At 41.7% G+C, this 19,847-nt stretch overlaps 1 protein-coding gene across 7 annotated transcripts in view; it reads right to left on the bottom strand.

Moving 5' to 3' along the window:
* Positions 1-19,847, bottom strand: part of JADE3 (jade family PHD finger 3) — a 70,606-nt gene that overhangs the window by 41,336 nt on the left and 9,423 nt on the right. For 3 of the 7 annotated variants that reach the window (XM_075094019.1, XM_075094029.1, XM_075094048.1), the window contains exon 2: positions 10,728-10,780. The exons of 2 other annotated variants lie outside the window; for them this stretch is intronic. Coding sequence is in view for 1 of the 5 variants with exons in the window: in XM_075094008.1 (XP_074950109.1) it covers positions 13,800-13,947 (148 nt within the window). In the remaining 4 variants the exon portion in view is untranslated. Of the gene's footprint in view, positions 1-10,727; positions 10,781-13,799; positions 14,234-19,847 lie in introns of those variants that run through there. 2 more of the 7 variants (XM_075094038.1, XM_075094008.1) reach the window with 2 other exon arrangements.

Below are 19,847 nucleotides of genomic sequence, written 5' to 3'. Positions count from 1 at the left end.
ATTAAACATGGATCCCAAGCCAAGAGTAATCAACAGATCAGCCAGCATGTGTAAGAATCTGACTAAAAGGGTAACACTGATATTTCCAAATATCTAGGGAAAATGTTTTGTAATTAATGATTTATAATTTCTAAATTATGTTTGCTCCTTTTTGCTTATTCACAAATACCTGCACTGCTGAAGTGAGCAAGAAACAGCTACTTGCCTCTACCACCATTCTCTCCTCTTCCCAATCTTCCCAAGGAAAATCAGTGTTGCACTGACTTAAGGCAATTCCCACTTCTGAAAAGCTAGTTACTATGCATTACCAAAAAAAAAAAACCACCAGTCAAGCAGCTTATGTAAACAGCAGACAGTTAACAAAATTTCAGAGCCTTATTAATCTTATTCAAAGCAAAAACCCATTTCAAATACCTGCAGAAACAACAAATATTTTCCCTTTCAGTTTGCATCAGTGTAAAGAACCAAATTTACCAAATAAACTATGAAGTTTATCCTCTTATTCTGACACATTCCTCAGCACAGTTCATCAGTAACAGAGTTAGCAGAAAGAAGGATGAGGTATCTCACAGAGTCTGAATTCGCACAGCATATTAGGCAAGACATCAGTGACAAGCGTACAAAATGAATCCTCAAATCCAGCCAAGATTTCTGAACACAACAGTATCTCCAGGGAGTAGCAGTCCTTCCTTTCTGGCTTCGGTTTGTTGCAGAGAAAGGTTAAACATATCCATATGCTACTCAGTACCTGTTAAGACCTATACGGAAGGAAAAGGCAACCAAGAAATTCAAGGAAGTGTAATGCAAATATATCCTAGACCTGTGAGATTTTATTTCTTCACATTTTAAAATAGACTGACAAAGATTGAATTGGCCACAGCACTAAGGAAACTTTCAAGTGGGACAAAAAATAACCTACTTTATCTTATTAAAAAGAAAAACAGCATCTATGTATGAAAACCAAATGACAAGCTACTTGCAAATCTCAGATTAAAATTCTGTACTTAAATTTTTACAATATGGCTTGTCTACAAAAAAAAAAAGCAGAGGCAGTAGGTAGAAATTTCCAAGCCTCCATAATGTGGTTTATGTAACTGTTAAATTTAGATTAGGAAGCAAATTATCTTGAAAGGTCTCCAGGAAACGTAGTACAGTAAAACCATTTAAATAGGTCAAATTTCATAGTCAACTGCCAGGGAAATTACAAAATATGAGTACAGTTAATACAACCTTTCAAATAACTAGAGGAAGAGAGATCACTTGTGTTTGGGTTTTTTATTATTATTTTTTAATATGCTATCCAATCTCACAAAAAGGCTATACAAACTGGAAAAAACACCCAGACGGAACTTGGGTTAGCAATATTTGCTGCACTGAAAAGGTTTGAAAGGTTAAACAATTCACAGAAAAGGAAGTTCAGCCCAAAAAAAGTAACATTCTTTCTTTATTTCAGTCTAACCAGAAATTTTTTTTAAAAAAAGTAATATACCCCTACTCTATGTAAGAGCCCCATAACAGAGCGACTACATCTATCGTACCCTCCCCTCACTCCCAGAATAAAATCTTCTCGAATTATTCTCTGAACACTGTACGGGGCCTACCACAAAATAACCCTTTTCTCATTACTATTTCATACTAAACCTTGGTTAACATAATAATATGTAATTCAACAAAGGAGGAATGCACCAATTTTCAGAAGTGGCACTACCAGCGACAGCCAATTCCTGTATCATTAGGTAAATAAATAATTTTAGTAGGCAAGGAACTGCATGTAACAGAAGTCTGGCTAATAACAAGGGTCTGTGTGAAGTACAATAGCAACCAGACAGTCTCCAGCTCTGTTTTCCTTATACATTACCTTTATACGTAAGGCAATTTGGCAGCTGCCACAAGGATACCGTGGGTTTAAAAATGAAAGGGGTGTGGGGGGGGTGTGTGTGTATAAGTTCAAAATATCTTCCAGCATTACTTCTTTCCTGAAATAGTTAAATTCTGGGCTGAAGTCATCATCAAACTAGGATGAAGAAACCCCAAATATAATCCCCCCCTGCATTCATTTGTGGATTATGGGCCAGAAGGGAACCCTGACATCATTTTGTTTGCCCTTCAACAACGATGATTCATCATTTGGTCTAGTGCAAAGCACTTAATGCCCATCATTTTGCTTTGTGAGTATAAAAGAAAGGTAAGCGATGCTATTTCACATTTATAACATGTTTTGACGATACAATAAAATACAGCACACCACAAGTACAACTGCCTTCCCTACCCGGCAAACAGAAGTGCAGCTTTTAACTTCTGGCGCTGCATCTGTGCCCCGACCCACCACGAGGGCAGGGGGGACAGATTTCCACCAGAGCCCTTCAGCTGGATCACCTCACACCAAGCAGCTTGTTAAAAATCAGAAATCCTACTCAGAAGAGCAAGTCACCTTCAACACATGCAGCGCCACCATTACCTCAACAGAAACTCTCCAAAAGGCTAGAAAGAAATTAAATCACGCTCTTCCCTATGCTTGCTCGACACCCGACAGTGACCGAGCAGCCTTATTTTCATCTTTGAAGCAAGACGCATGTGTTGGCCTGCACACAGAGCAGCCAGGTGGGCCAGGCTGACACGGAAATATTTCTGCCCATTAAACACTGCAGCTTTAGCATCCTGAAGACTATACTGATCTGGGCAGAATCAATTTTAAAAAAAATAAACATCAGACCATCATTAATTCAAGCAAATACACCACTGTGTACGTGGTTCTGCTCCTCTCTATTTCAGTCCACATAATTACTTTCTGCTCCTGAACACAACTCTGGTTTTTTTTACACCAGCTGTTTATTAAAGCAACTATTGTTTTCCTAAAACGGCAGTAGAGATTTGAACACAGAAAAAATTATTTCCTTCAAAACACCATATTGAGTTTGAGCAAAAGCCTGCTTTTAAAATATAATAGAAAAGAAGAAAAAAAAGCACTTCCTCCCCTGAAACCACAACCAGGCTGGCACTGCCCGGCATTGCCACGCTCGCACGCCTGAGGCGAGTCTGCCCGGCCGCAGCCCAAGGAGCGCTCCTCCTCACCCACCTCCCGGCATCACACCCAGTCAGGGGAAACGCTAAAATGAGGGCACGGCACTCAGGAAAGGGAACGGCTGCCACACAGCAGGTGGATGCTGGAGTCCAAGGTGGCCGGCATGGCAGGCAGGACCATGGGGCAGGGAGGGGCACCATGTTGCCGGAGGGAAGCCATCACAGCTCTCGCTTCCTCAGGCCAGAGTCACACAAACAAATCACCTCTTGTTCTTGTCAGCCTGTTGGAAACTCCACAGAAGCTAACTGATCCCTGAAGGAAACCCCCAGGAGGCAGGGGCTAGCTTGCATACAGCCCTCTAACTATATGCATGCACCATGCATCGCAGAAAAAGCGCCTACCCCGGCTACGCATGCTCGGGGAGTTCGTCTGCTCTGAAGAGTGCTCAGCAGGGGAGACGCAGTTACCCATTGTGTGTTGTCTGTTTTACAGGGCTCCCTCAGAAGAAAACTCACACCAAACATTAATACTGAAGCATCTAATAACCAAGGGACAAAAGTAAAAAGAAAACCCCACAAGCCCATGTGTACTTACTCAACAAATGCGAAGCTAAGGACAACGTCCGCTTTGATGAAAGACTGGTATGGACGTAGTGCTACTAAAAATGGACCAGTACCGGGTCATCACTCCCAGTGCTAAGCTGAATAAACAAGGAGCCGCCTGCCCGGGAGCTTCCCCAGGGGGTTCAACACCCAAAGATGGCCACGTGCACTGTATCTGCAAGGAGACTGCAGTCACAGGCGTGCCAAGTGCCGGTGAGAAACAGGAGCAGCACGCACACGCTTCACCAATATGACTGAGCAGAAAAACCTCAGAAAGCATTTAGCTGGGCTTTCTATTTTAAGAACTGGTATGATTCACGTTACCTTGGCTCTAAGTGTTTTGCAGTCTTTACTGTATCTACTCTCAAGATAAGCTCATGTTAAGCAAGCACTGAAAGCCCTGACATTTCAGAGCTGCAGCGCAGAGCAGCCATACATCACCCGAGGAGCCTCCGGCAAAGCAGGCAGGCTGCATCCAGGTCTTCCAAGCGCGTATCCAGCAGCCTCGCCGCTGGCTGCCCTTCCTGCTGATGCACACATGGAGTCAAACAGAAGAAAAATCCCTGTGATGCACTAAGTCACTAAGTATTGTCATGCTGTTGTACAGTGATGAAATTGCACAACAAGGGGATGGAGGGGGAGGATAGGAAAAGAAAAAGGGGGGGGAGGGACCCACACAAAAACGAAAAACAAGAAGCCTCACTACTTAATTTTCAGTTAGGCAATAACTAGTATTACACTAGTTGAAGTGAAGTTGCCACTTTGCCCTATCTGCCTGGTGCTCCCAGCAGCTGCCCACTTATATCTGTTTCACTGCTCTCCAGCTGTACTAATGCATGCTTTCATGACAAAACACGGGTAAGGAACTAGTATCACAGGTAGGAACACAGGCAGGAAATATTATCAAAGGAAGGAAGGATCTAGAAACATAGGCACTATTTGGGATTAAGAAAAACAACTTTTCTATTAATAGCATAGGCAACAGTTCTCATATTCTACAAAATACTTGCTTAAAATAATCAGTTCAGTTTTTGGTACATACTAATAAAATAAAGCAAGTTTCACTGTTCTTGTTTTGGTTTTTTTTTCCTAAATCTTAAATAGTAGAAGAATCAACAACAGTAGCCTGCGTTAAGTATTTTACCTATTTTGACTAATTTATTTCTTCCTTATAATGCTTTGAAGAGGCTAACTGCTTTGCTGCTAAGTTTTGCGTCACTAACAAAACCTAAAGGATTGCAAAAGACAGAAAACATCAAGTTGCATCTTTATATTCTACTCAAAGGATAAAAGAAAGCAAGAACACAAATATTTTCCTACAGGAAACATTAAGTTGATAGTTTCTTTCCTTGTCTGACAAGAAATGGTTTTCATTTACAATTTGAAAATAAACATTCTGGATGCTGAAGTTTTCCTCAAGTAATAAAAGGGCACTAAGGGGATCATTGGATAGGAACAATTAAAGGGAAGGTACTGTCACAGCCAGAACTCAAAATAATATTTGGACTATTCCAAATCATTGCTTTAATACTGACATCCTACTATATTTTCTAGCATTTCACATGACATTTATATGCGGTTGCACTATTATTTTAGTTCTCCGTGTCAAAACATCAAAATGTGAGCAAAAATTTACTATAAGGTTTGTTAAAGCACTTCTTAGTTTAAAAAACTTTCTAAAAAGACAACAAAATTTGTCTTAATAACTAATGAACTTAAATTAATTTTACTGGTGAGTCAATATTATGTGCTACAATCTATAATATACAACACAAAGACATTGAGGGGTCTTTTAGTCAGACAGATTTAAAATGGATTTGTAAGAACAAATGCCATTCCAGGTTTATCTAAATCACCAAACTGAGGTAGAAGAAGACATTGTTGAAGAGATACTGTGACCAACTGATGTTTGCCCATTTTTAAGTACAGAGCAGAGACAAAAACAAAGATTACTATTTTTTCCTGTCATAACGCAAGGTGCAGCAATGGCAAAAAAATAGCAAACTTACCCACGGGGGCTGGCGCCACCCCGGAAAGGGGAACCAAAGGATGATTGTACTTGCCCAAGGCCGCTAAAATGCCACATCTCATTTGAGAAAGCAGTCAAGAGATGTGTCCTAAAGACCACATAAGGTTCAATTTCTCATCAAACAGCCAAGGTGAAACCAAAGTACTTTTCTATTTTTTGAATGAGGGGACACACTGATTAGGGCTGACCACTAACACTCCTCTAAATTCATCCGTCCTCTTCCTCCACACTCACTAAATAAACAAGATTAAAATGAGTAAGACTAGATAACCACCCTTCTACTGTTCCTAGTGGAAAGCACATCCTACTCGAACTGTGCTGAAGCAGGGTAAGTAAATGGAGGTGGCTGTTTTTGGCACAGGAAAAAAGGTGCCGTCCCACAGGGTAGATCACAAACAGCACCAGTACTTGAATAGGTGGAGTCAGAAAGTACAGGAAAATACTGTCCTTTCCACCCTGTGAGGATAAGGAACTATCACAGCTGACCTTCCAAAGCTGTGGGTGTGCAAGACAATGAATCTGACTCCAAAGCAGGTCCCTCTGTCCACTCTGGTACTGGGAAGAATGTGAATGCCTACAAGCCATGGAAGCAGGGAGGTGTCTCACCACATCTACTCCTAGGTAAGAGCCTACAACATGTTACAGCTGCTGCACCTGAATCCCATGCTGTCAAGGGCAGTAATAAAATCTCTGCTGAGAAACAGGGAGAGAAAAGCAAAAGGTTACAACTAAAAATGCAACTATAAAATTGAAGAAAAAAAAACCCTTTACAGCAGAGTCACTCTTAAGACCCCATGATGCGATGCAGAGGTCTTGCAATGAAAACCTGCATAGTCAATATGCTTTGTACATGCAACTCCAGTTGGTCAGTGAGATTTTTATAAAGCTGTAAAGAAGTCTCCTGCTCTGCAGGCTCTTACCCCGCACAGCTGCAGGGCATGGGGCAGGCTGCAGATGTATCGGTTATCAGGGGCTCTGCAACTGAGACACGGCACAACTGAACCTGCACTTCGGCACAGCAGAATAAAGCCACCTGAGACTCCTCTTCCATCGTTCACCTCCTAAGTTCTGCAACAGCAAAAGTGACCAGTTATTCACACTGAAGCTGTGACCCAGGAGCACCTCAGGCACAGTCTATCCACCCCCTTGGACGTCCCTGCCAGGGAGGCTGGGCACTGCTGCCTACCCCAATACCAGCTATGGCTCTCAGTTAATACACACAGAGCCATGCCACACCACCTGCGGACACTTCTGAAAGGTCTTAAGAAGATGACAATACATACATTAATTGAATGTCTTGAAAAATGGGCATTCCCATGGGTCCTTGAGCATTCCCAAATCAGCCATAGCAGAAACTATTGTAGGAGGAGAACAGCATGGAGAGCTGCACGTTGATACAAGAGAGGCACCCTTCTGGCAAGGCCCAAGAGCAGCGGCAACAAGCACTGATACAAGCCTGTCTGGTTTCATTTGCTACACCCGCTGAGCCACACGGAGAAAGCTTTACAGATGAGCAACACTAGCAGATCACTCAATTGGGCTAAGAGCAAGGGAGTATCTTCTCCATCCCTCCAGCACCACTGGAGAAAAAGTATTTGCAGAACACAAACCTCCAACTACAGCTGTAAGGGAAGCATGCCATGCCTTTAGGGTAAGAGATTAAACAGACTGAGACTACCCATCTGAGAAAGGAGTATGCAGAATAGAAGAGACCTGCCACAAGTGGTAAAAAGAAGTGGACAGGATAAAGTGACTGCTTGCTGCTTCTCATGGCCCAGAAAAGGGACACACAAAGCAACGGAACAAACTTCAAAGGAAGGTCATTAAGGGGCAGGGGGGAGTCATTTTGTACAAAATTACTTAGAGAAACTCAGTGCCACAGGATGTTGCAGGGGTTGAAAAGTAACAGACTGAAGAGAGTTAGGCAAATGGAGGACAAGGGCTATTAAACATAATATGTCATGTCAATCTGCCGGAAATCCCAAAGTCAAAATTTTTACAAGAAACAGAGTCTATGTGAGTTTTATAATGCTTTCTTTCCCTAGGTGACCACTGTTGACCATTATCAGAGACAGTAATTGGCCAATTTCACTAAGGGAGCTCATCTGAAGCCAGACTTACTCATAAGAATTCACCGCTGTGTGATTTTTTTTCTTTTTTTTTTTTCTTTAAATATATCCGTTCCCAATCTGACCTCCATGGACTAGAGATCAGATAGGTGGTCTATAGGGCCACAGTAAATACTGAAACAAGTATGTTTATCAGATAAGATTCTGATTATGACAAGCACAACAACCAGAGGTTCTGACAGTTGACATACTGTTGCCCTGAAGAGTTTGTTAATTGCTGTTCACTGTAGAGAGCTGTTTTGGTCAAAATGATTAAGTAAAAGATTAGATCGTTCCCAGTGTGTTAGAGTTGTTGCTTTTTATTTAAAAAAAAAGCAACAAAAAAAACACCAACCTAAAACCAACAAATTAAATAAACATGCTGTGCAAATATAGACTACGTGCACCTTAAGGCACTATCCATTCAGGGTTTTTCTTTTGGAGAGCCCAGAAGAATGAAAGGAGAGACAAAAGGCATCCTGGAACAACCTGAAACATACGCATACATGTGCACATGCATGTGGGAGCACAAGAACTACTGCTCCACTTCAGAAATCTGTGCAAAGGAAAGAGCAGTGTCTGCCTAACCTTATTTTCTCTGGAAGGTATGCCTTTTATACCTTAAATAAATCACCATTAAGCATTGTTAAATTCACTGGTGAAACCTCCTTGAGTTTCATATAGCTATTAAGGAACTATTTTACAAAAACAAAAAAAAACCCCACAAACCTGCTTTGGAATCTGTTACTGTCTTTTTTTTCTTGTCATTTTTACTATCTGCCACAAAGTAGCAGACACACACCTATTTATATCTATTCCCAACTCCTGTAAGCCATGTCTAAATCTAACATGAATATTTACCGACATATATAGTTACAAACAAATGCTTTATTCCATTTCTAGGTATTTCATTCAAGCTTGCACAAAGCTAAGAGAACACTAAAGAGAATGTGCTTCGAGGACTTAAAAATGGCTAGATCAACTTTAAGCTAAAGAAATTTACAAAATAAATTTAAAAAAACAACCACACAACAGAAAAACCAAAATGCCACCACAAAACCAAACAAGTGGTGAGAATTTCTCAAAACCCAACACCTTTTAAAGTATCCAAAATCAGGGTATATAATAGCTTGATGGTTGGCGCTTTTACAGAGCAGGAATAACTTGAATTAGAGCTTTCCTGAAGCTGACCAGTAAGACATTCTTGTAAAAGTGACATGTTAGTAAGCTGACAGATATTTAATATAGAAAAACACACAGAAGTGTATGCCTATTTAATTACTCCTCTTTTTTTTTTTCCTCCAAGGCTTCTACTCTGCAGAGATTCAATCCTTTAATAATTAGACTTTCAGTTCCATGTCTGAAGTTTAAGAATACACTACTCTTCCATTTCCTTCCATTTTCCAAATCTGGATAACTAGCATGGTGTTCTCATGTGAATTCTTACAGGTTTATTATCTCAAACCTTTCCAAGATACACATCTGAAGTTATTCCGTCACTCTGCTCACTCACAGGGAAAAAAACCAAAAACTGCAGCCAGCATTGTGTTGCTGCATGCTTGAATTCTCTAAGCTCAACTCTTAAAAACCTACTTAAACTACTTAGAAAAAAGTAACCGTGCTTAAGCTTTTGTCTGTAAAGCCCAAACATGACAGCAATCCACCTCATCTGACCCATTAATTTTATTAGTAAAATCTGTCTGAGGTTGTATTTTCCAACTGTTAACGGCAAAGCACATCGCATTGCAGCCCTGCTAACAGTACGGAATCAGGTGGGAGGAGAGACCAATGCTGGTTTTGTGTAGAAAAGAATCGCTAAGCCCTGACCCCCTCGAAGACAAAGGGATGGGTGCAAGAACATTCAAGGCCAAAGCTCTACTTGCAGAAAATCCATGGGTAATGCACAATAGCAACTGCACTCCGATGTTCAGAGCCCAGCTGGAGTCTGTAGATCTGTTCTCTAAATTCAGAGTATCTGACACTGAAAACTACAAAAAACACCCCCCCACACCTCCCTTTTTTTTTTTATTTAAACAATCAAAGCAGAAGCAAGCTTTGAACCAGAAGCGTTGAAATTGAGATGACTGCATCCCTTCTCTTTGCCACTCCTTATGATCTTTGGTAGCCAGCCAAATGGCTCAGCTTAGCGTCACTTTCCACATCAGTCCAAAAGTTGAATAAGTAATAAAACTTCCATCAGGAGAGGGCTTTATAATCACATTACAGACATGCAACAGAGACCTGCTACCTCGGTTCACTGGACAGCTTCAACAAGGCTTCATAATGAGGTACAGGTGTTAGTGCTAATTAGGAATACCCAGCTCACTGCTGACATCAGCCCCTCAAAGCAATGACTGCACTTTAATCCTTTAAGCCACATAAAAGAGAAGCAGAGAGAGGGTGGACAAAAAAAAAATCTCTGAAAACGCCTCTGCACTGGACTGAAATATTTTCACTTACTTAAGGGGGAAAAAAATAGAAGTGTCACAAAACTGCAGGAAGTTTACTGTGAAGTATCTGAGTACGTAAAAGAAGCCAAACCTTGTGCAGAACCACAGTTTTTAATTTTAGGAAGGGTATCACCTTGTACAGTATGTATTCATCACAACTATCAATATTTATATCCAGAAAAGCAGCACAGACTTAGAAGGAGTAGAAGCAGCACATGTAAATACTGTGGCAAGATAAAATGATTCCACCTATGCCTACCAGCCTTCCAGGCATTAGGGGCTACCTCAAGATAGATTTTTAACTGAAATTATTACAAGGAGTTCTGCAGGCTGGAACTTCATTGTTAACAACTTCTTTTATGACTTCCTCTCCTTTAAAAGACTTTATATTCCTTTAAAATCCACCAAGCTTTCATTTAAAAGGTGATATCTGAATGCTGAAGGTATATAGGTTCAATTTACACATTGTAAACACCAACACACACTTTTTTAAATATCAGTTCCTCCTTCACTTACATGCCAGGTCATGAGGTAGATGTTTTCGCTTCAGCTGATGACATCACAAGCTCCTAAAAAAATGAAAGGAGTGCTATTTAGGTAGTAGGAGTGACATCAGGCATTTCATGTGTGAGCTGCAATTTAATTTTTGGCAAGTAAGTGAAGGTTGTATTATATTTTTTGTTGTAATTTTCCCAAGAAAATTATACCTCTGTAACATAAGCCATTAAATTTCATAATCCTCACTTAATATATGGAAAAATTAAATGCATCAGCTGTATGCTACATGCTACAATATAAATAAAGGAAGTACTACAATTAAAAGCAAATTCATAAGAATAACCTCAAAGCTGACTTTGTCATCCTCTCAACATGAATGGGAATCAACTTTACCAATACCAACAAAACAAAAGTTTAATTAGTATATTCTCCATCTTGTTTTGTGAATATAAAATGAAATGTTCAGGTAGCGAGTGCAATCATTCAGCTGACTTAAGGGGCTGATTTCTCCAAATACACTCATGCTTTCTTCCTTATAAAGGGTCTCCAATGAACCGAGCACGCTTATAAATTCATAGGAGGGCAAATAAAAGATAAGTAGAGAGGGAAAGCTCCATGTGGCTCCTGCCTTAATTCCTCAAGACATTCCTTCGGACCTCTCCTTGACAATCCCGAGTAGCTCAGGTTCCCTGGCAGCGATTCCGCTTACTTGCCCTTTTTAATCTAGTCCCAAGCCTTGAGCAATATAAAGTATGGGAATAGAAAGAATCTTTCCCTCCATCAGCTGCGCGCGCTCCCCTCCTACAGGATCACGCACATGTATGTTTTGTGCCCTATTGTAATGGACATGGCAAAACCATTAAAGTCATTACACCCAGCAGATTAGTTGCAGCACTCCTCGGAGATGTCAGCAGTTAGACCAGGGTTCTGTGCTGGCAGGCAGTCCACCCTATCCGTGCCTTAGAGTAAAAAGCTAACAAAACCAGGATCGCTACGAGCTGGGAAACAAAGTATTAGAGAGCAGAAATTCAAGTAAAAACCAAGGAACCGATAACTGCATACCCTGCCAGAAAAAAAAGAATAAAAAGGGGGAGGGGGGGGATGGCAAAGTCTGTCTAACTGAAATAAGGCGGTTTCTGGCCAAAGTGTCAGCACCATGCTGTAACATTTCTGCTTCTCCACCCATCTGCAGCACAAGAAAAGGCTACCACCACCCATCCACTGAGGAGTGGCACAGATCCTATTACTTAAGAACTATTGTTGCTCAACTTAGGCTGTGGCATCAAAGGAAAACGTCTCCTTACAATTGGGGCGGGGAGGGGACAGGGGGAGAAGGGGAACACTATGTATTATAGCTCCTGTATATTCACCTTACAAAATTTTAAAGTTTTGTACATGTTAATTTTCTTTGATTTAAGGTTTTGTCTTTGGGGTTTTTGTGTTTGTGTGTTTCGGGTTTGGTTTTTTTGTTGTTGTTGTTATTTGGGGTTTTCTTTTGTTTTTTTTAGGGGCTTCTTTTTTGGTTTTTTAATCGTACCAGTTTCCTCTTCCCGTCTCCTTGACAGTCTCTGGCTATACCCCACATTAAGCAACTAATTTTGAGCAACAGGAGAAGATCTGTAGATCAAAGCAGTACCAGAGCCAAGGCTGCTGAAACATGAATCACACTACGTGGGTTGAGTTTTTAACTTGAGATAAGCAGATATGCTCCACTGCCACCACACACATGGCCTGAAGCGATCCACAGGGTCCATGAGCAGGAGACAAAATGCACTTGGTGCGAGCACCGATGGGAGCCTCCAGCCTCCATCCAGAGGGACCCAGCTCGTGCGCAGCAGCAACACGGTGTGCCAAGCTGACACACAGTGAGCGGGGATGGTCGGAGGGACTCGCTTTAGAAGCCCACTGCTGCTCTGTCACAACACCCCAGTATTAACACTGCCTCTACCCTCCAGCTAAGAAATGCCAAAAGCCTCACCCACAAAATGCACTGGGGGAGGTAGGGCAAGGGAGGAAGCAATGTAAAAAAAAAAACCCATAATGAAAAATTAATAAATGCCTGGATCAATTTTTCAAACATGACTTCAAATTTTTTCTTATGAGATGTTTCATTATGGAATAATTCTTTAGCATCCCGATTGAACACCTTTAACGTAAGTTTTCCATAGAAACACAAGCAAAGCCCTGGTCGTGGCAGCGCAAATGGCATCATTAAAATGCAACACAGCCTACAACTTTTAAGTGTGAACAAAACCACAGCTTTTGCCTCCCAGCTGAACCACAAAGCTAATATATTTTTGAACTCTTCATTAAAAACACATTTGTTTGCTCAGTTAAATGCCAAGATGAACTCTGAAATACCACACGGTTCAACTAAAAATCTTTTCTTTCTCTAATCCTTACATTATACAGTCATAATCTTCAGTCTTAACTTTACTTATTTCACAGCCACGTACTAATATACAAAATAACATGAAAGATACAGCTGACCCCACAAAATACCACTCCCCCCTCTTTTTTTTTTTTGTTAAAGAAATCCAGTCTTAACATACTAATTCAGAAACATTAAACTAATTCACCTCAAATTAACGAGCAGGGGGCTCTTCGCTAGTAGGTAAAAAAAAAAAAACTAGAAGAGTGCTCCCGATCCTGGAAGGGTGCCAACCCCCCCCACACACACACCCCCGTCAGCAGCAAGTTCAAGAGCAGGGTAACCAATGCACAGGAGACACTCGCCCTCCTCTCTGCACACACCGTGCCAACAGACTCTGTATTTCTACTCCCTGGGTGCATTTGCAAAAAACAACAGGGCAGCAACAGAAACCCTGGCATGGTGAAATAGGAAAAAAAATTTATAGGAACTAAAGGAAAATGTAGACACAAAAAACCAAAACTTCGAAATGCACAGTAGCTTTTCATAAATAAATACTGCCTGGAAACTGAGCGTCACCAGGGGAAAAAGCATCAGGAAGATTTATTTCTTAAAATACAACTTTTAACAACAGAAAGCCATTTGGAAGAAAGACCTATTTTTGCAGTTATCACTAATGTTATACTATCATTCCCTCTGTAATTTACCATAGTACTTACCAACAGCCAATCCTCCAAAACAAGAACTGCACTGGTTGAAAACAGGTCTTTGTGCTTCTCTCCTTAACTGTCCCACGCGCTGCACTGCCATTTTCAAAAAAAGACAGTCGCAGAAAAAAAGATCTGCCAGGGTCCTGGAAAAGGGCATTGAGATAGGACCAAGAGCTCAAGACTGTGCATAACCGAGGCTCCGCAGCCTCTCCAGGCAAGCCCCTTCCACTCTGCACGACCCTTACTGCCAAAAAGCTTCTCCCAGCGCACATCTCCCTCAACACAGCTCAAGCCCTTTACCAGGTCTCTCTCTGCACTGCACCCTGAAGAGATCATCCTTTTCTTCTTTACAGAGTTAAGTTCATGTCTGAACACTACGCTTAACTCTTTTGTTATTACATCCTAGCCTTTTCTCCAGACTAAATAAAACCCAGTTCTTTCACCCTCTCCTCATAGGCCATGTTTTCTATATTTCTGATCCTTCCAGTTGCTGCTCTCCACCACCCTTTCTAGAGCTGGTGCACAAAACCACTATGAGGTTTTGATGACAAAATCCGTGCAGTCTTCCAGCTGAATGCTTCCCTACACAGAAAATACTCTTTACTTGTTACAGGAAAATGTCCTTTACTGTCACGTGAGTCACAGATAATTCTGTGTACAAACTCCAGTGCGCTTGCTTTTGCAATGGCACAACCCTGCTGCCTCACGTCCTGGCCGTGAGCAGTTACTGCTGCTGGGCCCATCACTCCCAGCCCCTTCCAACCCCTCCTTCCCGACTCCTTCTCCAATCTGTCAAAATAACTGCAAGTTCAAAGCATCTTCTCAAACAGACATGCAGCTCCACCCAGTTTCATCCGGGTATTTAATGAGCAGAGTCCTCATTCCTTCACCCACTTCATTAATGGCAAATATCAATCAATACTGGACCTCAGAGAGACCACCTAAATCTCACCAAATTCACCTGTCATGTTTGAAACTAATTAGTAACTACCCTCTCAGTTTCCTAAGCAGCTGCAAACATTCCTGTGAGCATTTCACCTAATCCATGTTTCCTTAGCTTGCTTCTGATAACACGCATTTTCTGATAACTTGCATCATCTACTGTGCAATTCCCACCTCACAAATGACTTTCAAGACTGAATTAGAAAGCTGGTCTTGTGACGCTTCACATCTTCACAATAAACAATCCCACAGATATAACAACTGCTTATGTGGGAAAGGTATTAGAAAATCATTTTTTTATTTCACATTTTTTACAGACTGTTTCAGATATCTAACACATGTAGCCATCTCCCCATGGACTACCAGTAACATTACACAGATCTCTTACAAAAGGCAGATCAAGATTTTAATACTACCAAGACAGTATAGGAAATAAAGCCAATAGTTTTCAAGATTATAAATAAATTACTGTTTGAAGCAGGAAGGTAATGGTACTCTTCCCCTTACAGTTCTGGAAAAATCATAACAGGGGCAAGTATCCAAATAACAAAACAGTATCCACTATATTTAACTGAAGAGATACTTCCAGGCAATACTTATCCTATGAGGACTAGATGTAGAAAAGAAAAAGTCACTAAGCATTAAGAAAAGTCTTCTAAAATCCTTACTAAGTATTCATAAAATCAGGGTTGGATTTTTGCTTGTAATAAACCGTGATCTGATGCTGCTTCTTCACAAGCTTCTAATAGTACTAACTACAGAGAGTATTCAGCAGCTTCTCGATTTCCACTTCCCTTCCACATTAGCTTAGCCAAAAAAGTAATCCAGAATAAATTCACAATCTCATTGTAAAAACCTAAAGATAGTCCATCTCACCTTAAGGTAAGACACGGAGAGCATCAGCAAAGCCTGCAACTCTCTTGCATCTTCACTTCCCTCCACCATCACAAAAATATTTCATTACACCTTTACGCAGCAACAAGCCTATTCTTAATAACCAGTGACTTAGTAATTCCCAGCAACCAATTAAAATTTGCTGGGAAAACAATTTCCCACAGCGGCTTACCCCATTTTCAGACAAACAATGCAGCAGGATGTCTAGAAGGATAGGTTTCATAAGGCAACTAACAAGTAACATCAAGCCGTTTTATGAAACGCTCTGAAGTCCTGAGCCCCTAGGCACTCGGATGGTGACCCAATGCAGCAGTTATTTAGTGCATGTGTAGCACCAGCCACTCTGCAAAATACTCAAAACTTCTTATTCGTTGCTTGACATTACTTGTTACACAATATCATTAACATATATATGCAAAAATGCGAGGCAGGGGCTGAAACAACTACCCTTACAGGGAAAAGCTACCGAGACCAACATACGTGCCAGATTTAACTTAAACACCTAACCAAGTGCACGCAAAGTAGTTCATATTCTTCATAAACTGGTAGGATATTAGCATTAGTGAAACAAAAGCATGGGTCTGTAAGAGATCAGATGTAATGGGATAAATTTAAGAGAAAAAAAAGTTTAGGCTTAGCATTAAGGAACCATCCCAACAGTCAGAACTGCTGGTCCATGTCCCCAGGGGAAGGATCTGAGCCCACAGCTCTTGACGTTTAAACAAAGATTGGACAAGAGTCCTGGTAGCTGCGCTGCCAAGACAACATGCTCCAGCTCAGCATTTCTCAAACTGGCCTGAGGGCAAGGCAACAACACATGGGACCCGAGTATAAAGAGGAGGACTGCACAAAGCGGTTTGTTGAGCCTGTCTGCACTGAGGACCGCACATAGCCACAGAGACAAGTTGCTGTGGAGCGGCGGACACTGCCTCTGCTGCTCTATAGCACACGTGCGTACTGCTGCATGTTGGTGACAGCAAAGCAATCCCAAGTAGCTATTCCACTCTTACCTCTCTCTTCCTTACATCGGAGACTGAGGGATACATACACACCAAGGGATGCTAGAGCATACAGCTGCATGCAAGGACAGTTACCGCACACCAGCTCAGGTACGTGCTCCTCTTTTTCAGGATGAAGTGTTAAGGAAACGTATTACTTCAGCTGGGTGCAGGATGCTCCTCTCTCCAAAGAGTGGGTATTCCCCACGGCAGCTCACACTGCAATGCAGAGTTGTGTAGCAGAAAGAGACCACAAGTGCCCATGACAGAAGCCTGCAGTAGAAGAGCTAAATCGGGATAAAAGTATTGGGAACTGGTAGGATGCTTCCCGGAGCCACAAAGCCTGGAATGGAGTACAGGCAGAAGTAACAAATGCATTTTGGTGCTACCTACTACCAGGACCTAGAGAATGGGGCTGTGAGCCACAGGCCACCAAAACCAGGATATTTACACAGATTTGGAGCCAAAAAAATAAATTCAGTTCTTGAGGAAAGGGAACACTACATGCCTTGCCATTAGCCACAGCCACACATCAGCCAGTCAGATTTGAACTGTCAACCCACCTCATTCGACTTGTACATGCTGTACTAAACAGATGCACTTGCGTGCATTTCCTAAAGCTGCGTGATAGCAGTACTATTTCATCCTATGTTCTGAAGGGAAGCTCAAGTGGACATTTCGGAAGCAATAATCTATGTGACCTAGAAGCACCTTTTCCCATAGTTAATTTCCATTATTTAATGCAACTACATTTGTGCACAGTGATAGATATCTTTAGTGGAGATCTTAAAATTAAAAATAAAGCAGTTCACCAAGTGTGAGAACTTCTTAAGTACAGTAACAGATGTTATGTTTCTGATGGCACAGCCATGCTGTTCTCATAGACTCTGCAGCAAGTCCCACGACCCCACCACACACACACGAGAGTCACAAGTGCTAAAAGCAGCATCACTGTTTCTTGCAGAATCCTCCACACACTGACAATATAAAAGATGAAGGGCCAAAATTAGATTTCAGACTGAAGTAATACCAAACCGCGCACTTCAATGCCTTCAAGTTAGATCTCTGGCTCTGAAAAAAGAAGAAACAAACCCCGTAAGGCTTTAAGTCCCCATGCAGCAAGTTTTAATGCTTTTACAGTGGAACTCAAAGTACCCAGCACGTTCAGGACAACCAGCTCACACACCAAAAAGGGAACGACGCCAGAAATCTCTCCTCTCTCGCAGATTTAACTGCTGATTTGCAGCCCTGTAAACAGATACCTCTGGAAATCAGACCCATGCTTGGACCTTTCTTCCTCCTCTCCTTACCTCACACGCACTCTTCAGGCATCCCATCCAGCATCGCCTGAGGCCGAAGCTGCACACCTGCCAAGGCTGTCCCTCATTTGGCACCTCACCTTCCCAGCCCTCCTCCCTGTCCACTGAGATTCAGCCCCGACGCCTCCTCCCTCCCAACCCCAGCTACCAAACCTCGGTCCCTTTCCCTTAACCCTTTTCCCTCGCAGGACTCTGATGCTGCCTACCTGGAGCACGCAAGCACCCGCAGCCATCCCCAGCGCTCTGCTGGGAGAACAGTCTGTGCAAGCTTTTCTTACCTATATCATGCTGTTTAGCTTCGACCTCTTACTTGCAGGATGGCCACCAATTGCTGGGCAGTGTCAGGAGGTGCTCCTGCCTCAAACCACCACCAGCTTTTACAAAACAAAGGAACCTGCTGAGCCTCTGTTCCTATGATGGTCAATGCAAATAGAAGGAAGAGAAAAAAAAAAAAACACCTACAACTGACATCAGTTTGTTTAAAGAAAAGCTTAAGAACAATTTATACCTGAATTACAGGAGGAAAGATATCTCACAGCAGGATGACAGTAGTCAAGAAAAGGCCCCGTCTCCTTTTCTGGATACGTTAAATTGTAATGCTCACCAGTTTACAATGCAGGCGTTCACACAGTCTAAAGAACATTGCTTTCAAGTTTCTTCAACTGCTCTGGGTACGAGGAATTTCAGTACTTAAAATAGTGTGGATATACTGAATATTCCTGACCTCGAAGGTGGTCTCAGTGCCCACAGAAAAATCACCCTCATAAACAGCTCACCTCATATCAAGAAATTTAGTCAGTATTTAACTGAATGGTAGCCAGTTCCCAAAGAAAGAAGGGCAGGAAAAAAGTAAGGGAGTGTTAACTTCACTTGCTCACCACAGTGATTTAAAGTACTTTCGACATCCTTAATCAAGCTTGGGACATTGGTATTTATGAGATTTCATAAGGAAAGGCCCCCTGTTCTCGCTTAGTCAGACATCTGATCATCACACCAGCACTCAAACCGTCACCTCCCCCTGCAAACAAACCCCATAAATAAATAAAGCACCCAAGCTTTGCACTTAAGACTGCGAAACACAAGGCTTGAAGCACAATTGAGTGACAATTAACAAAGCAGCAGGCACGAACACACAGTGAACAAGACTTCATCAACTTCATCCTTTGCCGCTGCAAATTCCATAGCAGCAAACAAAAAAGAATTTTTCCTTGAAGATGATCTTAAATGGTCAGAAAGGGTTGGGTTGTTGTTTTTGGTTTTTTTTTTTTTACTGCTATGAAAGAGAAACCTGAGTCAACTAACTCATCCTTTTCCAAACCCATCATCAGACAAAACACCTGACAAGCTCTGAGAAACAAGCAGGGAAATTTTGGCCCTGGTGGACTCAACAGAAATTGAAGTCAGTACCAAAACAAAGCCAGAAATTAGCAAAGTGTTTATCTGATGAATTTGATGAAGTCCTAAGTGACAAAACTGAGTTTTTTGTTCTCAAAATTTTCTGATGCAGATATGCTAGGGAAGGGGAGGGAGTTGCAAGATCAAGTTGTAATGCAAGAGAACTATTCCTTTAAAGCACCCGCTGACAGAAGATCTTACTGTCAAAAGGAAAAATGTGACCTTTAATAAAAATGTCTATAAATATACAGGCCTTTACAATTTCTTGTAGTTTATTAAAGTAAGACTTCAGCTATATATAGCTGTCGCCTTTGCAGAGGCAAAGCTTTTGACATTATTTAGCAAGGGGTTAAAGTAGACATACAGAGGCTGTCACTCACATACCGAAAGACTTCCACCAGTTCTGAGGAGGAAAGCAGGTAACACTGCCCCTCGCAACAGGCTGGTATTTCTGTGCTCCAAGGTCCCCTGTGCTACACTTGCCAAATCCCCTCAATGACCCAATGGGG

Source organism: Phalacrocorax aristotelis, chromosome 1, assembly GCF_949628215.1.
Source record: "Phalacrocorax aristotelis chromosome 1, bGulAri2.1, whole genome shotgun sequence".
In the NCBI taxonomy this organism is placed as follows: domain Eukaryota; kingdom Metazoa; phylum Chordata; class Aves; order Suliformes; family Phalacrocoracidae; genus Phalacrocorax; species Phalacrocorax aristotelis.
This window is presented reverse-complemented; position numbering and strand designations above follow the sequence as displayed.